The 19,889-nt window shown below is 44.4% G+C and overlaps 3 protein-coding genes across 4 annotated transcripts; all 3 read left to right on the top strand.

The window, feature by feature from the left end:
* Positions 1 to 954: 954 nt before the first annotated feature.
* Positions 955 to 7,050, top strand: psmb9a (proteasome 20S subunit beta 9a). The gene is made up of 6 exons (XM_076051565.1): positions 955 to 1,216; positions 1,311 to 1,378; positions 2,173 to 2,304; positions 3,750 to 3,879; positions 6,505 to 6,646; positions 6,781 to 7,050. The coding sequence occupies exons 1-6, from the start codon at positions 1,166 to 1,168 to the stop codon at positions 6,906 to 6,908; spliced, it is 651 nt and encodes a 216-aa protein (XP_075907680.1). The 5' UTR covers positions 955 to 1,165; the 3' UTR covers positions 6,909 to 7,050.
* Positions 7,051 to 7,741: 691 nt separating this feature from the next.
* Positions 7,742 to 17,489, top strand: tap2a (transporter associated with antigen processing, subunit type a). Of its 2 annotated transcripts, none has more exons than XM_076011232.1 (11): positions 7,742 to 8,301; positions 9,321 to 9,435; positions 9,540 to 9,670; positions 10,190 to 10,395; positions 10,948 to 11,145; positions 11,238 to 11,366; positions 11,700 to 11,888; positions 15,436 to 15,609; positions 15,902 to 16,061; positions 16,262 to 16,458; positions 16,702 to 16,722. In XM_076011232.1, the coding sequence occupies exons 1-11, from the start codon at positions 7,788 to 7,790 to the stop codon at positions 16,705 to 16,707; spliced, it is 2,019 nt and encodes a 672-aa protein (XP_075867347.1). In that variant the 5' UTR covers positions 7,742 to 7,787; the 3' UTR covers positions 16,708 to 16,722. The 2 variants fall into 2 exon arrangements, with proteins under 2 accessions (XP_075867347.1, XP_075867346.1); XM_076011231.1 differs by lacking the exon at positions 16,702 to 16,722 and adding an exon at positions 16,732 to 17,489 and having other exon boundaries at positions 7,743 to 8,301; positions 16,262 to 16,398.
* On the top strand, positions 11,903 to 14,959 carry LOC142876949 (uncharacterized). The gene is made up of 2 exons (XM_076011234.1): positions 11,903 to 13,902; positions 14,032 to 14,959. The coding sequence occupies exons 1-2, from the start codon at positions 12,085 to 12,087 to the stop codon at positions 14,047 to 14,049; spliced, it is 1,836 nt and encodes a 611-aa protein (XP_075867349.1). The 5' UTR covers positions 11,903 to 12,084; the 3' UTR covers positions 14,050 to 14,959.
* Positions 17,490 to 19,889: the final 2,400 nt, after the last annotated feature.

The raw sequence follows: 19,889 nt of genomic DNA, 5'->3' as shown, positions 1-19,889 counted from the left end.
CACCTAGCTTGCTTTTAGTGGTTTGTAGCTTCCCATGATACAAAAGTTCACAATGATGTCATTTTTAAATGTAATGAAAAAAATCTCCCTTAAGAAAAAAACTAACCAAATGACCAAAATCCCAGAAATGCAGTTATGTTCTTGTTTTACGGACTGTTTATTTATTTTATTCCAGGCACTGGGAAAACTGCTGTTGACACAACTGTAAATTCTTGATGTCTATATTTTAACTTTAGTATTTTTAATAAACAAAATACCTAGAAGTGTACGAGTATTTAAGGCCCTCTATGTTCATTAGAAAAGACTATCCATTCAGTAGTAGTAGATCTTTGAAAGGGAAAATAATTCACTTGTACATCCTTAGTGAACAACTCACCCCTGTATTGGGGAGGTTGTTCAGTTAGAGCCTTTGAAGAGGGAGGCTACGCTGTTGCAATTTGTTAAAAACAAATCTTTGCAGCTGACATTAATTTACATAGTCGTGGTGATGTAGTAGAAGCCCAAACGTGTTATTTATTGCTTATTAATATGGGTAGCACCGCGTATCAATAATTAAGATCTCTGAGTTAAATTACTAAAACAAAAGGTGCTTCTCTCATCCCCCAGTCTCTCCAACTCTGTGGTGTCTCAAACTAAAAGCCAGGAAATACACAGCAGGCAGGGTCATGGGACCTTCATTTTTTACTGGAAGTCCTCTCAGTTAACACATACGGCACTCCTTTGTAAACCATATACACCAATACACATACACATGTGTTAACTGTACTCTCTTGCTTTTAGCTTTATGTCTTGTTATATTGTGTTGTCATTAACTTGTGAAACTTGAAAGCATACCAAAGCACATTCCTATCAACTGTATTATTATTTTACTGTTGAAATGGCTCATAAACCTGAACCTGAACCATATCCTCTGTTGAGCTGCTGAACTCCTCTGACACAGACCATTTTCACCGACTTCTCTCCCCCACAATGTGAGCCGTGCGCTCGGTTAACTTTCACTTTCCATTTGTCGCAGGAAAACACGGAGGTCGCATGATGTGGGACAATTGAATCGACGACCTTCTGAACTCGGCTGACCCCAGAAAACGACATTTCAACCGGACGGAACATTAAGTTGTGCCGCTAAGTCAACAAATCGTTGTCGTTTTCTCAAGAGTGAGTTAGGATGTTGACGGAAGCCGAGCCGGAATGGCTGACGGAGGAGGTGAAAACTGGGGTAAGTCCGCCAACAAGCGCTTCACGTCTGCGTCTAATAAGTAAGTTGTGCAGTCCTTACTTTTAGACACACACTGTCTTGCTTGCGGTTGCAGACCACTATCCTCGCCATCGAGTTCGACGGAGGTGTCGTGCTGGGATCCGACTCCCGAGTCTCTGCGGGGTGAGTCCGTGCACGCGCAGGCACATGCACGTTGCACCGCACGTACGTTAATATGTTTATATGTGTGTTTTATACAGTACAAATATATAAAGTTTCGTACATGATTGTACATAAATTAAAATTTCGATGGCGTTTGGTCCAACAGTACCAGGAAGCGAACACCTGGTAACAGTCAGGGCCGTTTCGAGAGACTATGCGGGCGCCCAGGCGCTCGTGGCGTGAGAGACAGAAAATACTTGGACTCATTTATACTCAACTGTAGTCGCCCAAATGTTCTGTGTCCAGACAAGATCATGAAAATAACACAATGCAAAGGTAGTCATGTGTTGTTGCAGGGCCGGCTTCACCTATCAATCACCTGTCAATCTCTCGCTGGTGCTGAAATAATGGGGGGCAGTCAAGCAAGTATTAGCATCGAAAATAGACATTGTGCAGCTCATGTCAAAGTCAACATAAAGTTAGGCAGTGGCGGTTTTGACACTGTAGTGTTTCATAAGGAGGACAACCTTGTCACACTTTGTCACATTTTTTTGTGTTTTAGTGGTCATTGATCTCGTGAGGTAAAGCAAAGTTGTTGTTTTTTTTTGTGTTTTTTTTTTTTTTTTGAAGGAATTTCCCTCATGACACTGACATACCACTGACAGCTTTTGCACATCTGTGAAGTCACAATGCCAAATATTGCCCGCCCTGCCCCTCCTCCAACTTCACAGCTCATTAACCGAACACTTGTCTTTCTTTTCACCCCACTCTACCCCCCCCCCCCCCCCCGCCTCCCCCTCCCCACCACCATGCAGGGAGTCAGTGATGAACAGGGTAATGAACAAGCTCTCACCTCTTCATGACAAAATCTACTGCGCTCTCTCTGGATCTGCTGCAGACGCTCAGACCATCGCTGAGATGGTCAACTACCAGCTAGATGTTCACAGGTACAGATGATAAGAAAGTTTTACTTAATTTCCACTCAATATTTCCCTGTTATCCACACCTTTGTACTCTTTAAGTGCTGAGTTACAGTCAAATGGACTTCTCTGTTCATTCACGATATCGTTCATCGGACACAATCACCCAAAATAGAACAAAATACACAATTCTGACCAAACTTTATTAAATAAGTCAGCAGAACCACACAAATATATCGGGATGTACATTAATCAGGGTGTCTTTGTATACCAAAATCACAGTTCAGCATGTTTTAAAGGTCACAGTTGTGTTGTCCTTCATCGGTACAGTAATGGAACAAAATGCAAAACATAACACTGCTTGTCTTTGGACAGAAAATTGCTTTAATTTAATTTAAACATGAAACACAAAGACCTGTAAAATACTATCTAACTGTGTTATTAATATTATTCTCAGATACACACTTGCTCACACCATATAAAATAGCAAAAATTTAATTTTAATGTTTCTTAAGCCAAGTAGTTCTTGTCGAGCTGCAACAAAGACCGCCTCTGTCCATTGTGTTTTTTACACCTGTTTAACTGCACATTAAAATCGATATCTAATCAGCCAATCACATGGAAGGTACTTTATGCATTTAGGCATGCAGACGCGGTGAAGTCGACCTGCTAAAGTTCGAAGTTCAACTTCAAATATGGCATGCTGTTGGTGCCAGACAGGTGTGGCAAAGACTATCTCTGAATGTTGAAAGGGGAAGTATTCATGTTGGTCAGGCCTGAGATAGTTGGGTAGGTGGCCCAGGTGAAAGTGGTAGAACTGATTAGATCAGAATGGTGAGGTGTACCAGTTCAACAGGGCAGAGGAACATAAATGGAAAAGTACTGGCAACAAAACAGGTGAAAACAGTGACAGACTGTGACGATCTAAGTCGAGTAGAACACCTTAAAGTGGGACAGGAGACTAACCATGGATTATATGTAGAGTTCTGTATGTGAATATTATGTATTTTATTTTGGGTTTTTTTATATTGAAATTTCATATCAGAAACTAAGATAGTTTGTTTTATTTCTTCGAACAATTTTATTGCCAGATTTTATGGCAAGAACAAAGTTCACCTAAACTCTACAATGTAGAGACATTAGTGTAGAGCCTACATTAATCTCAAAAATGTTACACAATTGATGATTGCTTAACATAGAAATAGATTTCACAACCAATCCTACATCCAAGTTAAAATGATTAAAACTAAATATCTTGTCCTGATTGGAAAATATTTCATTTGCAAACAAAGTGTTTTTGGTATGGAGGGCAGCCTGAGATAGCTTAGACATTTCAGAAGGAATGAGGAATGATTAACCCGCTTGTCACATATTGTATTGCAGGAAAATAGTAGTATAGTTTCAAATTATTATACACTTTTTCTATCTTGTCCCAAATCTATGTTGTCAATCATACATGTTTCTTGTATTAGCATTGAGATTGGTGAGGACCCCCAGGTGCAATCAGCTGCCAGTCTAGTGAGGAACATCTCCTACAAGTACAAGGAGGAGTTGTCCGCGCATCTGATTGTGGCCGGCTGGGACAGAAGAGACAAAGGACAGGTCAGTGACTGCACTAATACAAGCTGTTGACGAAGGCAGATGAAATGCCATGCGCAAAGAGACGTTTCTTCTACATCTGAGCTGATGTTGAAGTTTACTTTAATGGTTTAAAAGTCAAATAACAAACTTGGGGCCTGATTTACTAAGATCTAAAATAGGAGACACGACACTGCTTGTGCACGCTTATGAAGTGCGTGTCTTGTTGGTTTACATGTTGAGGGTGATCTACGTACTAAGATTGTATGCTTATTTGCCAGCATGTGCAAATGTGGGCAAGACTGCCGATTTAAATGCGGAAATGGCAGCCACTCTGCTGTCCGCCAGAGAGTAGGGGACAACAGAGTGACTGCAAGCGACACAATTGCAGCCACACAACTGTAACCAGGACTGTACAGTGTGACATGAGGTGAGAGCCGTTGCCTTTGATGCGCACGTTCTATCGGGATACCACCGAGGATCTTTTCAACCACCTCAGTGACTTCAGCTTGGGTCATGGACGAGTCCACCTCTGAGTCCTTCTGCTTCCTCAGTGGAAGACATGACCGTGGGATTGAGGAGATCCTCCAAATATTCCTTCCACTGCCCGACGACATCCCCAGTCGAGGTTGACAGCTCCCACCCGCACCGTAAACGGTGTTGGTGAAGCACTGCTTCCTCCTTCTGAGGCACCAGGTGGTTTGTCAGAACTACTTTGCGGCCGACCAATAGTCCTCCTCCATGGCCTCCCCGAAATCCTCCAGACCCAAGTTTTTTGCCTCCACTACTGCCAGAGCTGCAGCATGGTTGGCTTACCAGTGTCCATCAGCTGCTTTGGGGGTCCCACAAGTAGGGCTGGTTGATATGACAATATATATCGTCTGGACGATAGAAAATGCCTATTGTTTACTATGAAGCTGTATTATTTATATCGTAGTGTCACAAAACACGCTTTACGGCAGTATTTTACGCCACCGACAGCCATACGGCAAGCCAAGGCACGCTGCTAAAACATAACCATGGAGTTGGAGGTAGTGGACGCGATTCAGACCAGGGTACTAATTCTCAATCTCAACAACATCAACAAGATGACCAGCCAACACAAACCGAGGAGCTCGTACCTAAAAGAGGGGGACCTTCTGTCACATGGAAGTGGTTTGAATTTAGAAAGACCAACAGGGACCAAACCACAGTAGTTTGTAAAGTATGCCGCTGCCCGGTCCCAACAACGGACTCCAGCACGACCAAATTATTTTATCACCTGAGAAAGAAACATGACAAAAAATACAGAGAGAGTCAATGAGAAAAAGCATCCAACGCAGGGTTGAGTGACGTTGACGTGGAGAAGAAGAAGAAACTCCAGACGCAGACGTTGCAACAGGCTTTTACCTGTGGCGCACCATATAGCCATACCTCCCGCAGATGGAAGGAGGTAACTACAGCCGTTGCTAAAAACACATCTGGAAAGATATGGCTCCAATCTACACGGTTGAGAAACAGGGGTTTTGTGAGTTGGTGCAAACACTCGATCCTAGATCCTAAATGTTTGGATGTTTTCATGATTCACATCCATGCTACTTGAAGTAGTTTTGTTTACTTTTATATATTATGCAATTGTATGATATACTGTGATCCTTTTGCAGATACACTTTAACTTGGAAGGGCTCCATGTTTGCATTTGGTATTTTGTAACATTTATTTTAGGGGCTTGGCCAGTAGGCCTGTATTCTTTTTGTTTGCTGCTACCGTTCAAACTTGAAGGAGGGATTTTCTTTTTTCATTGGTTACATTTTGTATAATTATATTGTGGGCCTGATTTTGTTGCTGCACTTTAAACTTGGAAGTTTACATTTGTTATTTGGCCCTGGCCTGCACCATGTTCTTTAAAACTCAGAAGTGTTTGATTTGTTAGTTATACCCAATAAGCCAATACCAATATTTGTTACTGTTAGGCAAATATTCACAATATTCACCACATAGTGTTTTCTATTGCCTAGAATGCCTGCTCTAGAGAACAAAGAATACATGATGCTGAGATGTCTGGGTGGTGTTACTGTTTACGAAGCAGGCTACTGCTACATGTTGAATACATTTAATGGCAAGTGTTAACATAACCAACAAATATTTTGCATAAATACGTCCTTGGAGAAAAGGTTCTCCCCCAGCAAGGTGGCATGCTAGTGACAAGTGGCTTTGAATCAGATCGCTCATGTCTGCATCCCGGTCAGCATCGGTTCTCCCTTCTGTAACCAGTGTGCTGCTCAAACTTAATGCCTGCCTTTCAAAGTTGCTAAAAAAAACAAAAAAAAACCCTGCATGCCCACAATCAGTTTCAGTTTTGCTAAATCACGTGCACCCACTCAATAATTTATTTGCATCCTCTCCCAATATTTTGCGTGTTCTGTCAGAAACGCCTGTATCTACATGTTGATTAAGACAAAAGCGCTAAAGGGGCTCCATGTGTAGTTTTTGTCTGAGTGATGGTCACAACCTGCATTGTGCCCCCCTTAGCAAATCAGCTATGTCATTAGTTAGCGTGTCTAATGACGTTTTTGGACATTGTTCCGCATGCAAACCTTTGGTAAATCAGGCCTTTGATGTCACTGCGTCCATACCGTCTAACACTGCGATCTGTCTTACCTCCACCAGGTGTTTGCAACACTGAACGGACTCCTGACAAGGCAGCCTTTTGCAGTTGGAGGATCAGGAAGCTTCTACGTTTATGGCTTTGTTGACGCTGAGTATCGCAAGGGAATGACAAAGGAGGAGTGCCAAAAGTTTGTTGTCAACAGTACGTCATTATTATTTTTTTAAATTTGGTTCTATACAATATAATAAATCATGTTCTGGATATGCTCTATTTTTGTTGTCAAATCCTGTGTTGTTTTAAGTAAATTATCCTCTTATTGTCTAACTCCCTTGTAGCCCTGTCTTTGGCGATGAACCGCGACGGTTCCAGTGGGGGCGTGGCCTATATCGTCACCATTGACGAGCACGGAACAGAAGAGAAAGTCGTCCTGGGAAATGATTTACCGACTTTTTTTGATCAGTGAACAGTACATTGTCACAGTCTGCCACTATTGGAAATGAATGCTGGTTGAATTAAATCAAATAATTAATACAGAATTGTGTCCCGTAAATGGTCACCTGAAGGTGTTGTACTCATTGATATAATAAAATATCAGTTTTCCATCATGATCTTTTTCTGGTTTTATCTCATTCATTTGTCAGCCACATTCTTCCCAGCCTTCTCTATCAACAGGGCCTTTTCTTTGTTGCTAGTTTTTTGCTAGGGTTTTAAGTTTTCTAATTCACATGCAGTAATAATGCGCTGCGTGCGTCTTTGTGATAGTTCACAAACAATCAGCTGAGGACGGTAGCACATTTTTGTTGAATAGCACCTGTGGGTCCGAAGTTAAGGTCAAGGTTAGTTGACAGAAAAAGATGCAAAATTGTGGACAAAATTGAGGGAACATTCCCATGACTTGAATAAAGCATCCCAAAGGATGTGAATGATATTATTATTATCATTATTATCATTATAATTATTATTATTATTATCATTATAATTATTATTATTATTGTTGATAATAATATTATTATTATTATTACTAAAAAGAAAAAATGTTTCTAACATTATATAATAATAATAATAATAATAATAATAATAATAATAATAATAATAATAATAATAATAATAATCATTATTATTGTTATTATTATTATTATTATTATTATTATTATTATTATCACTAAAAAGAAAAACGATGTCTCTGAGATTATATCTTGAGCTAGTATCCACTTACTCTTTTGGATTTGAGCTTTTGTGCATTTCTTATAAACACCCTGCCTTTTTTAAAAACGAAAGTGAAAGCGCCAAACGGTACTTCCCCCAAAACACCGGGTCGGCTGAGCAGCACTCTGAGCAAAAGATGGCAGGTACTAGCGGGACAGCTATCCGCAGCGTTGTGGCTCTGATAGTGTCAGTTGCCGTCGACATTTCTTTGTTTTACGCGTCGGGATGCTTCGTGTCTCTCGGCGCCTTCGGGCGTCTTGCGTGTGTCTGGCTGTTTGCGGCTCTCCGCTGCTTGGCGCCATGCGTTGTGACGCGGCTGTGCCTCGGACGTCTCAAACCGAACCTGATCCGTTTCACCGTGACCCACGGTTTGCTGCCCGCCGTGTTCGAGAGCGGCAGCAGAGCGCTGCACCACCAGGAGACGCAGTGCGCGCTGGCGGCGGATGCGCGCTGCTGGCTGATGTGCGCCGGGGCCTCGCTGGCTGCCGCGCTGTTCTGGGAGATCACCATCCCGGACAAGGACGGCGAGGCTGCCGACAAGGACACGAGGCAGAGATCCAGGGAGCTGTTTGTGAGAGTGCTGCTCTTGTACAAGCCCCACTACCACCTGCTGCTCGGAGGGCTGCTCTTCCTGTCGCTGGCTGTCATCTGTAAGTAGTTCCAGTTGGCTCAAGTCGTCTCCTCACGACTTTATTAGCAGCACCGGGGTAGAGATGGAGATAAAATTAGAGAGATAAAAGTTGTCATCAATAATGTCAGCACAATTATGTTTTAGAGAGTTATTGACATTAATGTTGATTTTCAAAATTGATAATTGTTCTTGAAGTTTCCATGTAGTTTAATTACACACACACACACACACACACACACACACACACACACACACACACACACACACACACACACACACACACACACACATGCACACACAGTGACTGTAGTTATTCACAAACTAAAGATCAGAAGATAAAATAATTAGCTGCACCATTGAACGATGGTAAGGAGACAAAAACAAGGTTACTGGTGGTCTGGGCTTTAGGGGGTGGGGTGAATGCCTTGCTGATGCTGTTGCTGCTAACCTGGAGAGACATCAAACCATGCGTTGTTCTTTTTTGGATGGTTACCAAGCCAAGCCAGTGATGCAGATTATTGTCAAAAAGAAAAAAAAAATGGTATAAAGAATTTGGTAGTTTTATATAATTGGTGATCTTCTTCCACACAATACCTGACTAGATTACTTGATTATTACTTTAAACAGTCTTAATAAACAAGTTGAATTATCCCAACGACTGTAGTACATATTTAAATAGCTTCATTAGATGAGAGCAATGATGTTGCTGCTGCTGCTGCTGCTGATGATGATTGTCAAAGAAAATAATCAAACAAAGATCAATTATTCATATTATCACCAAAAATATATCATGGTCATCGGCAATAATTTAAAAGAAATAATGGAAGAAAACAGTTTGGTTGGAAGGGAGACCCAAGATGAGACAACAATTGATTATAGGTGTTTGTTAATTGGAAGATTGCTCATACAGTATGTCCAATTTATAGTGAATCCCATTTTCTCTGATTAGTCAGTTGAGTAAATATTTAACTTTTTTTTTCAGTTTCAGAATCTAATATATACTTTCCTGACAAATGTATTTGTGCCTGTTTTATTCAGTTGACACGTTTATCCCCTTCTATACTGGGAAGATCATCGACATCCTTGGTCAACACTACCAAGCCACTGAATTCCTGTCTGCTGTCCTCTTCATGGCTATGTACTCTATTGGAAGGTACGAGGGGAGGGAATGTTCTCTGTCCACTCTCCTGCATCAACATTTGTGTCACTTAAAAGCTCATTCAGATTGACGTTTCTTCTTTATGATTGGTTGATCAGCTCCGTGAGTGCAGGCTGCAGAGGAGGTTTCCTGTTGTGTGCCATCTCTGCCTTCACATGCAGAATCAAAGTCAAGGTGTTTGGAGCTTTGACAAAGCAGGAAATTGCATTCTTTGAGAAAGTCAAGACTGGTAAGACCCACTGACATGAAACATAAAGTGTCAAATCATTTCAAATCCAGGCACTGGATGAGTGTCAATTTTTAGAATTGGAAGTGATGACATAAAGGCAGTTTTCAACTCGAAATGCTTCTAGAACACATCACCATTTATCTGCCATGTTTAGTAATCACTCCACTGTGACATTCCCAGAAATGAGAGATCTAAAAGACACCCACCCATGTGAAAAAAAATAAAAATGTGGTGGTCAGGGTTGCCAGTGTACAGGCACCTGTGTTGTTGCCATAGTTGAACAAGTTGTTTGATATATAGCTTTGACTCAATGAGTAGTTGTAAAACAATAATACTAAAAAATGAATATTGGGAATAATTGTGCCCAGAATTTGTCTTAAAATCTTCACATGTGGCTAGCGTGAGCATGTACAGTACATACCCTTTATCAATACAATATTAATATCATTAAGTGAGCGGGATAGAAACAGCAATCTTCTATCCATCTTCTACTATTCTATCGGCCTTTCCTATGTGCAGGTGAAATCACATCGAGGTTGTCAAAAGACACAGACTTGATGGCAAAGACGGTGTGTCTGAACGTGAATGTGATGCTGAGGACGCTCATTAAAACACTGGGTGTGATCTACTTCATGCTGAATCTTTCGTGGAAGCTCACCTTTCTGGTATTGATGGAGGTGCCTATCACAGGTCTAATCCAGAACATCTACAACACACACTACCAGGTAATAAGTGATGGTGATGTGTATGTTCATTTTTACAAGCTACGATCACGCTTGGAGATACTTTAGGGCACAAGGCTATTTTGCTTGACACCACAATGTCAAGCAGAAAGAGAAAACACAGAAGCATGAAAAGTATAACATAAAGCGAATGAGATTGAAGAAACAATGTGTGGTTTATCAAGACTCAGATTAGTGAGTGCAGTTGTTGCTGCAAAGGATAATCCAATTAGTTAATTTGAACTCAGCGCCAAAAAAGACAGTCACAATTGAAAAGCTAGATTTTGTGTTGAATCGGAGTTATTTGTTTAAATTAGGGCTGTTATCTGAACAAGTTGACTTCAATCTTACATCAGAGCATGAAAAATGGAATAAAAATAGCTAATATTTTTTACTAAGCACTGTGCAATGTCTTTTCAACTGATGTGTAAAACACCAAAGCTTGATTATACACAATGAAAATAACTTGAATCATTTTTCAAGACCCCTCACAACATCAAATCTATTTTCATATCTAAGAAAAGACAAGCTGAGATGATGTTGTTTTGCCCTCAGAGGCTGACCCTTGCTATACAGGACACCATGGCTCTGGCCAGCGATGCAGTGAATGAGGCAGTGTCTGGTATTCGTGTTGTACGTAGCTTCAACGCCGAAAAGCACGAGGCCCGGCGCTATGACGACCGCTTGATGGACATCATTGCCCTCAAGAGCTCACGGGACACAGTCCGAACAATCTATCTTCTCATATACAGAGTAAGAGAGGTCACTTTTTTTTTTAACTTGTTTTGTCAAATTATTTTTCTAATTTTCTCCGAATAATAGGCAATGTTCCTTCATTCATCAAGCTTACAGGCCTGAGCATGCAGGTGCTGATGTTGTACTACGGCAGGCTGTTTATCCAGAATGGACAGATGACGACTGGCAACCTGGTTTCCTTCATTCTCTACCAGTCAGAACTTGGATACTGCATAAGGGTATCCCTTAAATATCTTACTTACTTTTGAGAAAAGGATATGTAAAGTGACAACTTTTAAACTTCCAATGTAAATAATTTAGTGTTAATAGAGCTTAATATGATTTGTATTATTTTTTTCTTCTCAGTACACCAATGCCAAAATGTATTATATGTGAAGATGATGTCTAGATGGATTTGCAAGATACTTGTCAAAAAAAAATCGATAAATGAAGAAACTGAATTTGCCTTTAGATGGGAACGTGCCAATCAACTAATCAAGTACAGTGTGAAATGTTTCCAGTAAAGAATAAATAAATGTTTTCATCTGTGATCCATTTTGCTTCTCTTTTAGGGACTTGTCGCAAACTTTGGCAACATGATGAACTCAGTGGGGGCTGCTGGGAAGGTTTTTGAATTCCTTGACAGAGAACCTCTGATCACCACAGCGGGAAAACTCAGGCCTGACCAGTTGAGAGGGCACGTCAGCTTCCAGCGTCTCAACTTTGCGTATCCCTCATGCCCCAACAAAACTGTTCTGCAGGTGAGATCTGAGCTGCACACTGACTGTGCCACATTCTCCAGAATAAGAGACAAAGAGTCTGCCACTTTATCGTGGTGGGGGAGTTTGAGTGCCCGAATGATCCCAGGAGCTATGTTGCCCGGGGCTTTATGCCCCTGGTAGGGTCTCCCAAGGTGCTGGGTGACGGGACAGACTAAGAGCAGCTCAACAAACCCCTATGAATACAACCAAAAAGAGGACCGTGACGTCGCCCGGTATGGTGCAACCGGGGCCCCACCCTGGAGCCAGGCCCGGGGGTGGGGCTCGTATGCGAGCGCCTGGTGGCCGGGCCTTCGCCTGCGGGGCCCGGCCGGGTCCAGCCCGAAGGAGCGACGCGGGTCCCACCTCCTGTGGGCTCACCACCGGCAGAGGAAGCCGTAGGGGTCGGGTGCATTGTGGTTTGGGTGGCGGTCGAGGCGGAGGGCCTCGACAGCCCAGGCCTCGGAAGCAGCCTCTGGCTGTAGGGACATGGAATGTCACCTCGCTGGGGGGGAAGGAGCTCGAGCTGGTGCAGGAGGTTGAGAGGTACCGGCTAGATATAGTCGGGCTCACCTACACGCACAGCATGAGCTCTGGAACCCAGCTCCTCGAGAGGGGCTGGACTCTCCATTTTTCTGGCGTTGCCCGCAGTGAGCGGCGGTGGGCTGGGGTGGGCGTGCTTATTGCCCCACAGCTTAGCCGTCACGTGTTGGAGTTCACCCCGGTGAACGAGAGGGTCGCGTCCCTACACCTTCGGGTTGGGGACAGGTCTCTCACTGTCATTTCGGCCTATGGCCCGAATGGCAGTGTTGAGTACCCGGCCTTCTTGGAGTCCTTGGGAGGGGTGCTGGATGGTGCTCCGACTGGGGACTCCGTTGTTCTGCTGGGGGACTTCGACGCACATGTGGGCAGCGACAGTATGACCTGGAGAGGCGTGATTGGGAGGAACGGCCTCCCCGATCTGAACCCGAACGGTGTTTTGTTGCTGGACTTCTGTGCTAGTCACAGTTTGTCCGTGACGAACACCATGTTCGAACACAGGGGTGTCCACCGGTGCACTTGGCATCAGGATGCCCTGGGGCGGAGATCGATGATCGACTTTGTTGTCATGTTGTCTGACCTCCGTCCCTGTGTCTTGGACACTCGGGTGAAGAGAGGGGCTGAGCTGTCAACTGATCACTACCTGGTGGTGAGCAGGATCTGCTGGCGGGGGAGTAGACCGGAAAGACCCGGCAGGCCCAAACGTATTGTGAGGGTCTGCTGGGAACGTCTGGTTGAGCCCTCTGTCAGTACGGTCTTCAACTCCCACCTCCGGGAGAGCTTCTCCCAGATCCCGGGGGAGGTCGGAGACATTGAGTCCGAATGGACCATGTTCTCCACCTCTATTGTTAACGCGGCTGCTCGCAGTTGTGGTCGTAAGGTCTCCGGTGCCTGTCGTGGCGGTAACCCCCGAACCCGGTGGTGGACACCGGAAGTAAGGGATGCCGTCAAGCTGAAGAAGGAGTCCTATCGAGCCATGTTGGCTCGTGGGACCCCGCAAGCAGCTGACAGGTACCGGCAGGCCAAGCGTGCTGCAGCTTGGGCGGTAGCGGAGGCAAAAACTCGGGCTTGGGAGGAGTTCGGGGAGGCCATGGAGGAGGACTTTCGGTCGGCCTCGAAGAAGTTCTGGCAAACCGTTCGGCGCCTCAGGAGGGGGAAGCAGTTCGCCACCGACACTGTTTATGGTGCGGGTGTGGAGCTGTTGACTTCGACTGGGGATGTTGTCCAGCGGTGGAAGGAATACTTCGAGGATCTCCTCAATCCTGCCGTCACGTCTTCCGCAGAGGAAGCAGAGGCGGGGGACCCGGGGGAGGACTTGTCCATTACCCGAGCCGAAGTCACCGAGGCCGTCAGGAAACTCCTTGGTGGCAGGGCTCTGGGGGTGGATGAGATCCGCCCCGAGTACCTCAAGTCTCTGGATGTGCAGGGACTGTCGTGGCTGACACGTCTCTGTAACATCGCGTGGTGGTCGGGGACAGTGCCTGTGGACTGGCAGACCGGGGTGGTGGTTCCTCTTTTTAAAAAGGGGGACCGGAGGGTGTGCTCTAATTACAGAGGGATCACACTCCTCAGCCTCCCCGGTAAAGTCTATTCCAGGGTGCTGGAGAGAAGATACGGCCGATAGTCGAACCTCGGATCCAGGAGGAACAGTGCAGGTTCCGTCCGGGTCGTGGAACACTGGATCAGCTCCATACTCTCCGCCGGGTGCTCGAGGGTTCATGGGAGTTCGCCCAACCAGTCTACATGTGCTTTGTGGATTTGGAGAAGGCATTCGACCGTGTCCCTCGACGCATCTTGTGGGGGGTGCTCCAGGAGTATGGGGTCCGGGGCCCTCTGTTAAGGGCCGTGCGGTCCCTGTATGATCGGAGCAGGAGTCAGGTTCGCATTGCCGGCAGTAAGTCACACTTGTTCCCAGTGCGTGTTGGACTCCAGCAAGGCTGCCCTTTGTCACTGGTTCTGTTCATTGTTTTTATGGACAGAATTTCTAGGCGCAGCCAAGGGGCCGGAGGGAGTCTGGTTCGGGAACCACATGATTGCGTCTCTGCTGTTTGCAGATGATGTGGTCATGTTGGCTTCATCGAGCCAGGACCTCCAACGTGCGCTGGGGCGGTTTGCAGCCAAGTGTGAAGCGGCTGGGATGAGAATCAGCACCTCCAAGTCCGAGGCCATGGTTCTCGACCGGAAAAAGGTGGTTTGTCCTCTCCGGGTTGGTGGGGAGATCCTGCCTCAGGTGGAGGAGTTCAAGTATCTCGGGGTCTTGTTGACGAGTGAGGGGAGGATGGAGCGTGAGATCGTCCATCGTGGTGAAGAAGGAGCTAAGCCGAAAGGCGAAGCTCTCGATTTACCGGTCGATCTACGTTCCCACCCTCACCTATGGTCACGAGCTTTGGGTAGTGACCGAAAGAACAAGATCGCGAATACAAGCGGCCGAAATGAGTTTCCTCCGCAGGGTGGCCGGGCGTACCCTGAGGGATAGGGTGAGAAGCTCGGCCACCCGGGAGGAGCTCGGAGTAGAGCCGCTGCTCCTCCGCATCGAGAGGGGCCAGCTGAGGTGGCTCAGGCATCTGTTCCGGATGTCTCCTGGACGCCTCCCTGGGGACGTGTTCCGGGCATGTCCCACCGGGAGGAGGCCTCGGGGAAGACCCAGGACACGCTGGAGGGACTATGTCTCCCGGCTGACCTGGGAACGCCTTGGGGTCCCACCGGATGAGCTGGAGGAGGTGACTGGGGCCAGGGAGGTCTGGGCATCTCTTCTAAGGCTGCTGCCCCCGCGACCCGACCCCGGATAAGCGGTAGAAGAAGATGAAGAAGAAGAGAAGAGTCCGAAGTAAATGAAACATGTGATAACTGAAGGTTTTTTGGTGGACATTTTGACACCATCCCTGTATGTCTGAATTAACATGTACATGTTCAAGTTGAGTTGTATGCAACTGGACTTCTATTTCAAGATGTTTTACCTCCATCCTAAAGCCTTTGGCGGTTCTTAAAGTGCACCAATTTTCTTGTTCAGGACTTCTCTTTGGAGCTGAGGCCAGGTCAGATGACGGCCCTTGTGGGTCCGTCTGGAGAAGGAAAGACTACCTGTGTGAGTCTGCTGGAGCGATTGTATGAGCCGCAGGAAGGAGAGATCCTACTGGACAATGAACCACTGAAATCCTACGACCACCGTTTCCTCCATCAGAAGGTCTGCTCGTCCTCTATTCTTCTTATCATGCAAAACTGTATGTTCCATTTTGTCTGCTGTCTTCGAAAGTACTCTATGTTCTTCATTAACTCAGCTTAACAACACTGTATAAATACAGACCAATAAGAAAGAAAACATACCTCTTATTCTGACATGTTCAGTTCATAGAGACTCTACTTGCTCCTCGTGGAGCTACTGCTGTTAAGCTTATCTTTCTATCCTATCCGAGTTTTAAATTGTAGACTTTATCATCATTAGGTTTGTAGTTCTGTAACCGAACTGTGTTCAACAGATAGCACTGGTGAACCAGGACCCGGTGCTTTTCTCTGGCTCCATCAGAGACAACATCGCCTACGGGCTTTCGCACTGCTCAATGGATGAGATCCAGGAAGCCGCACGAAAAGCCAATGCCCACGACTTCATCCTCAAATTAAAGGAAGGATATAACACAGGTAAAAATGTCAGACTTAGGAATGCAGGAACAAAAAAAATAGACGGTCCAGTGGAATATCTATGGCTAGATAAAACATGAAGATAAACATACAAATATGTATTTAAAGGCTGGTGTTGGCTAGGCTTTTATTTGTCTATCATCTCGATTGATTGTTGAGATGCATATTGCTTTGATTTTACGCCGGTGTCCGTATTTCAGAGCTGGGTGAGGGGGATGGCCTGTTGTCCAAGAGTGAGAGGCAGCGAATTGCAATTGCACGAGCGCTGGTCAGACAACCACAAGTCCTCATTCTGGATGAAATAACCAGCTGTCTGGATGCTGAGAGTGAACATAAGGTGACTCGCATGTTCTCATTCCTGGCAGGCTTCTCTCAAAGCCAAAACATTCAAAGGTTTCTGAATTTCTTTTTAGCTTGAGTTGCTAATTGGAGCATTTCTGCAAATTGAGCGTTATGGTAAAATATTAGCAGTCTTTAAAGTTCTCAGAGCATCTCAGGACTTGGTTGGAGAATGGTGCTGTTTTTCTGTTGTGAAGCTTCATCAACACTTACCCGAGTGAAAAACTGCATGGAGTTGAATTTCCTGCTTGGGAAACTTATTGATGAAGAAGCATCAAGATCATCTTTTAGCTCACTTCACCGTTAAATAAGCTTATCTGTCCCCCTACAGGTTCAGCAATCCCTGGCCAATAGTCCCAACCAAACCCTGCTGGTGATCGCTCACCGTCTGAAGACGATTGAGAGGGCTGATCAGATTGTTGTGGTCATGGAGGGCAGAGTTCAGGAACAAGGGACTCACCAGGAACTGATGGACAGGAAGGGCAGCTACTATAAACTCAAAGAGGAGATCTTCTCAAAGGAAGATGCATCCGAGGCAAACTGAACATCTTGGGGTAGCAGATGTGATGGTTGACATATACTGCTGTAGTTGTGAAAACAACAATGTCAATACCTATTGACAAAAAAATATCTGTATATAGCTAAAGCATTATATCCGTCTTGGCAAATGTCTCTTCTTGTTTGTTTTTCATATAATGTATTTATGTGGCTGGCACTCCATCGACTGATTTTATTTCTCCACAAGATCCACAAATCTCACAAACCTGCACATATAGTACAAAAAAAGCCTGCAATCCACCAAAAGCACACAAAATCAAAAGGCGGGGAAAATGTGACAATGAGCGAGTAGCATCCCAGCTGAGCTTGACTTATTTAAATACATTTTAATTCATAATTTTCATGTGTTTCACGCAAAATGATCCTCTCTTCTATGCAAATACGCCTCATTAAAAAAAAAGCCATAAAGTCTTTGTGCCGACTTCCACATGCAGTTTGACTGCAGTTTGACAGTCACCATAAACCCGTTTTTAAAAAGAATGAATGTTTCTTTCCCAGCTTATCTTGAATAAAAGCCTAAAAAGTGAAGAACAGCGTCTGTATTTTTGATCACTATTAACAGCTCATTTACACACTGATTGAAATACACTGGATGTTTTTGTGTATGAAGCTTTGCAGTAAAATATTAGGATTATTTTTAGTAAATAAAGCATCTTGGACACTGCTTCTTTGTAATGATGCTCCAGCAATACTTTGTCTCATAAAAAAAATAGTTGAATTTTGGGCATTTTGGTGTTTTAATAACGTTGTCTGTTCCCTGTGTTGGTAAATGCTGCATTGTTTTTGTCTGTTGTATCTCTTTGGCCGGCTGGTTTAACTGCTTGACCTGATTTGGAAAGTCCCCTCATCTCAACATGTTATTATTTTATAATGGCTGTTCGGTTTCTCCAGAGGTTTATTGGTAATTTGTGTATCAGTACCAAAGATAGAAGGAAGAGATGAGAACAATGGCAGCAAAACACCAACACCCTCTGTTAACACCATGACGTCTTGTCTGCCTACAAACTTGGCACTACAGTGAAAATTGGGGTCAGGCATTTCTCAAAGGATTTTCAAGATTGCTCAAGATTCACGTTTTTACGTCATTTTTATTTTTCGTTTAACTTGGGAGCCGTGAAATAACTTGCTCTACGTTCGTTCCACCTGACAGTATAGACGCCAGCTTTAAACAGACACAGTGACTGAGCACACTTGGCTGCGTCCCATTAGATGATGAGTGGGAGTGACCAAAACAAAGGAAACCGACGACAAAAGTCGCCACCATTTTAGGTTGATGAAACGCTGAGTGTAAAATGGCCGGCCGGGCGGGCGGGCAGGAACCCCATTTCAGCGTTCACTCCAGGTCAACGCCCATGTGCCCTCATTTTGCCCAAGTAGACCGTAGTGTTTCTAATCCAGATGTATGACAGGCTTTTCTTCGCTGTGAAAACGTCACACTGCAAGCGTGTCATTTCTAAAGTGTGTATTTCAAGCATGTAGGGGTGCCGCAGCAGAGTTGGGACACACCTTTTCTTATTTGTCTGGAAGGTTAATATACAGTGAATGCATCCGGGTGCCATTTGATTGTCTGTTTTCATTTCTCCACATCTCGACACATTCCTGTGTTTCCATGAGCCGAGTCTTTTTGCCAAACCGGTTCTTCGCTGTGAAAACAACATGCTGGAAAGCCCCTTCTGTCTTTTACTTTCTGTTTTCTCCTCAGTGGCTGTTTGACGCCGAGCCAAACCTTAACCAAGCCTTAATGAATAATGGCAATATATATATATAAAAAAAAAGAGTTCCACCTCTAACACTGCAATGTGTGGTGCTTCCTTTTCCACGGGGTTATTCAGTCTTTTCAGTAAAACCATGGATGTCTCAAAAAATGAGCTGAACATGTGTTTTTCTTCATGTCTCTATGCCATCAGAACATTTGGCTTACTGTTACAATCTTAACTCTCAATTTCATACCAACAACAAAACTCAATGCAGTGCCATTGGAGACTCAGCAGACTCGTCCCCAGAATGGCTGCAAATAAAAATGTGTTTCCAGGCTTGTCAATAAAAAAAACAGGTGAATGAAGAACAGGCTTGTTGAACGTAATTCTGCGACTTCTGATGAACTAAGTACAGTCTGTACTGTGTGTTTTAGTCTTCACAATCTGCTGTTGGACATTCTGTGTGTGTCTTCACACATGAACTGAGGGGGGACGACTTCTTGCCTTCGGGTAAAACCCCTCTGCCTCTCAGTGAAGTCCCAAATATCCCCGAGAGGAGCACGGCAAATGTACGTTCGGCTGCATGACGTGTTTTCACACATGATTTGATTATTTGAAAATACGTAGATTATGTTTGTCTTAATAATGCCTAATGTCTATGCTATTAATATGAGATCCATCCCACTCTACAAAAGCAGTCAAGCGAAGTCCTGCTGGTTCATCAGAGGAGGCTGGTTAAAATGCTGATATCTGTCTCTCCATGGATGACTAATATTTGGGGCACAGAAACTGATCTCAAATGACCTCCTTTATGGGAGATAAATGATTTAAAGCAGCGTCACAAGCCTTTGTCTGCGTCTGTTTGGTGTCAGCAGCCTCCTGACTTCCTGGAAACTGAAGGCCAGGTGAAGGCTCCCGACTGCCATCTGGGGAGAAGCAGTCAACTAACAGCGTACTGCACACACTCATTTTGACACCGGCATGGTTAAAAAACACCAGTATGTGCAGTAATGTTTTCATAAGGTGCGCATCATAGTTGTGTATCCACGGAGCCACATGTGTGTGTATATATATCTATATATACACACACACAGACACACATATGTACATATACATATGTGTGTGTGTGTGTGTGTGTGTGTGTGTGTGTGTGTGTGTGTGTGTGTGTGTGTGTGTGTATAGATATATAGAGGGCAGAGGCAGAGGGTTCATATGTATATATACATATGTGTGT

This window comes from Nelusetta ayraudi, unplaced genomic scaffold, assembly GCF_046127955.1.
Source record: "Nelusetta ayraudi isolate G7.1 ecotype Tasmania unplaced genomic scaffold, CSIRO-AGI_Nayr_v1 ptg000135l, whole genome shotgun sequence".
NCBI lineage: Eukaryota > Metazoa > Chordata > Actinopteri > Tetraodontiformes > Monacanthidae > Nelusetta > Nelusetta ayraudi.
The sequence above is the reverse complement of the archived record's forward strand: the minus strand, read 5'-3'. Positions and strand labels throughout refer to the sequence as shown.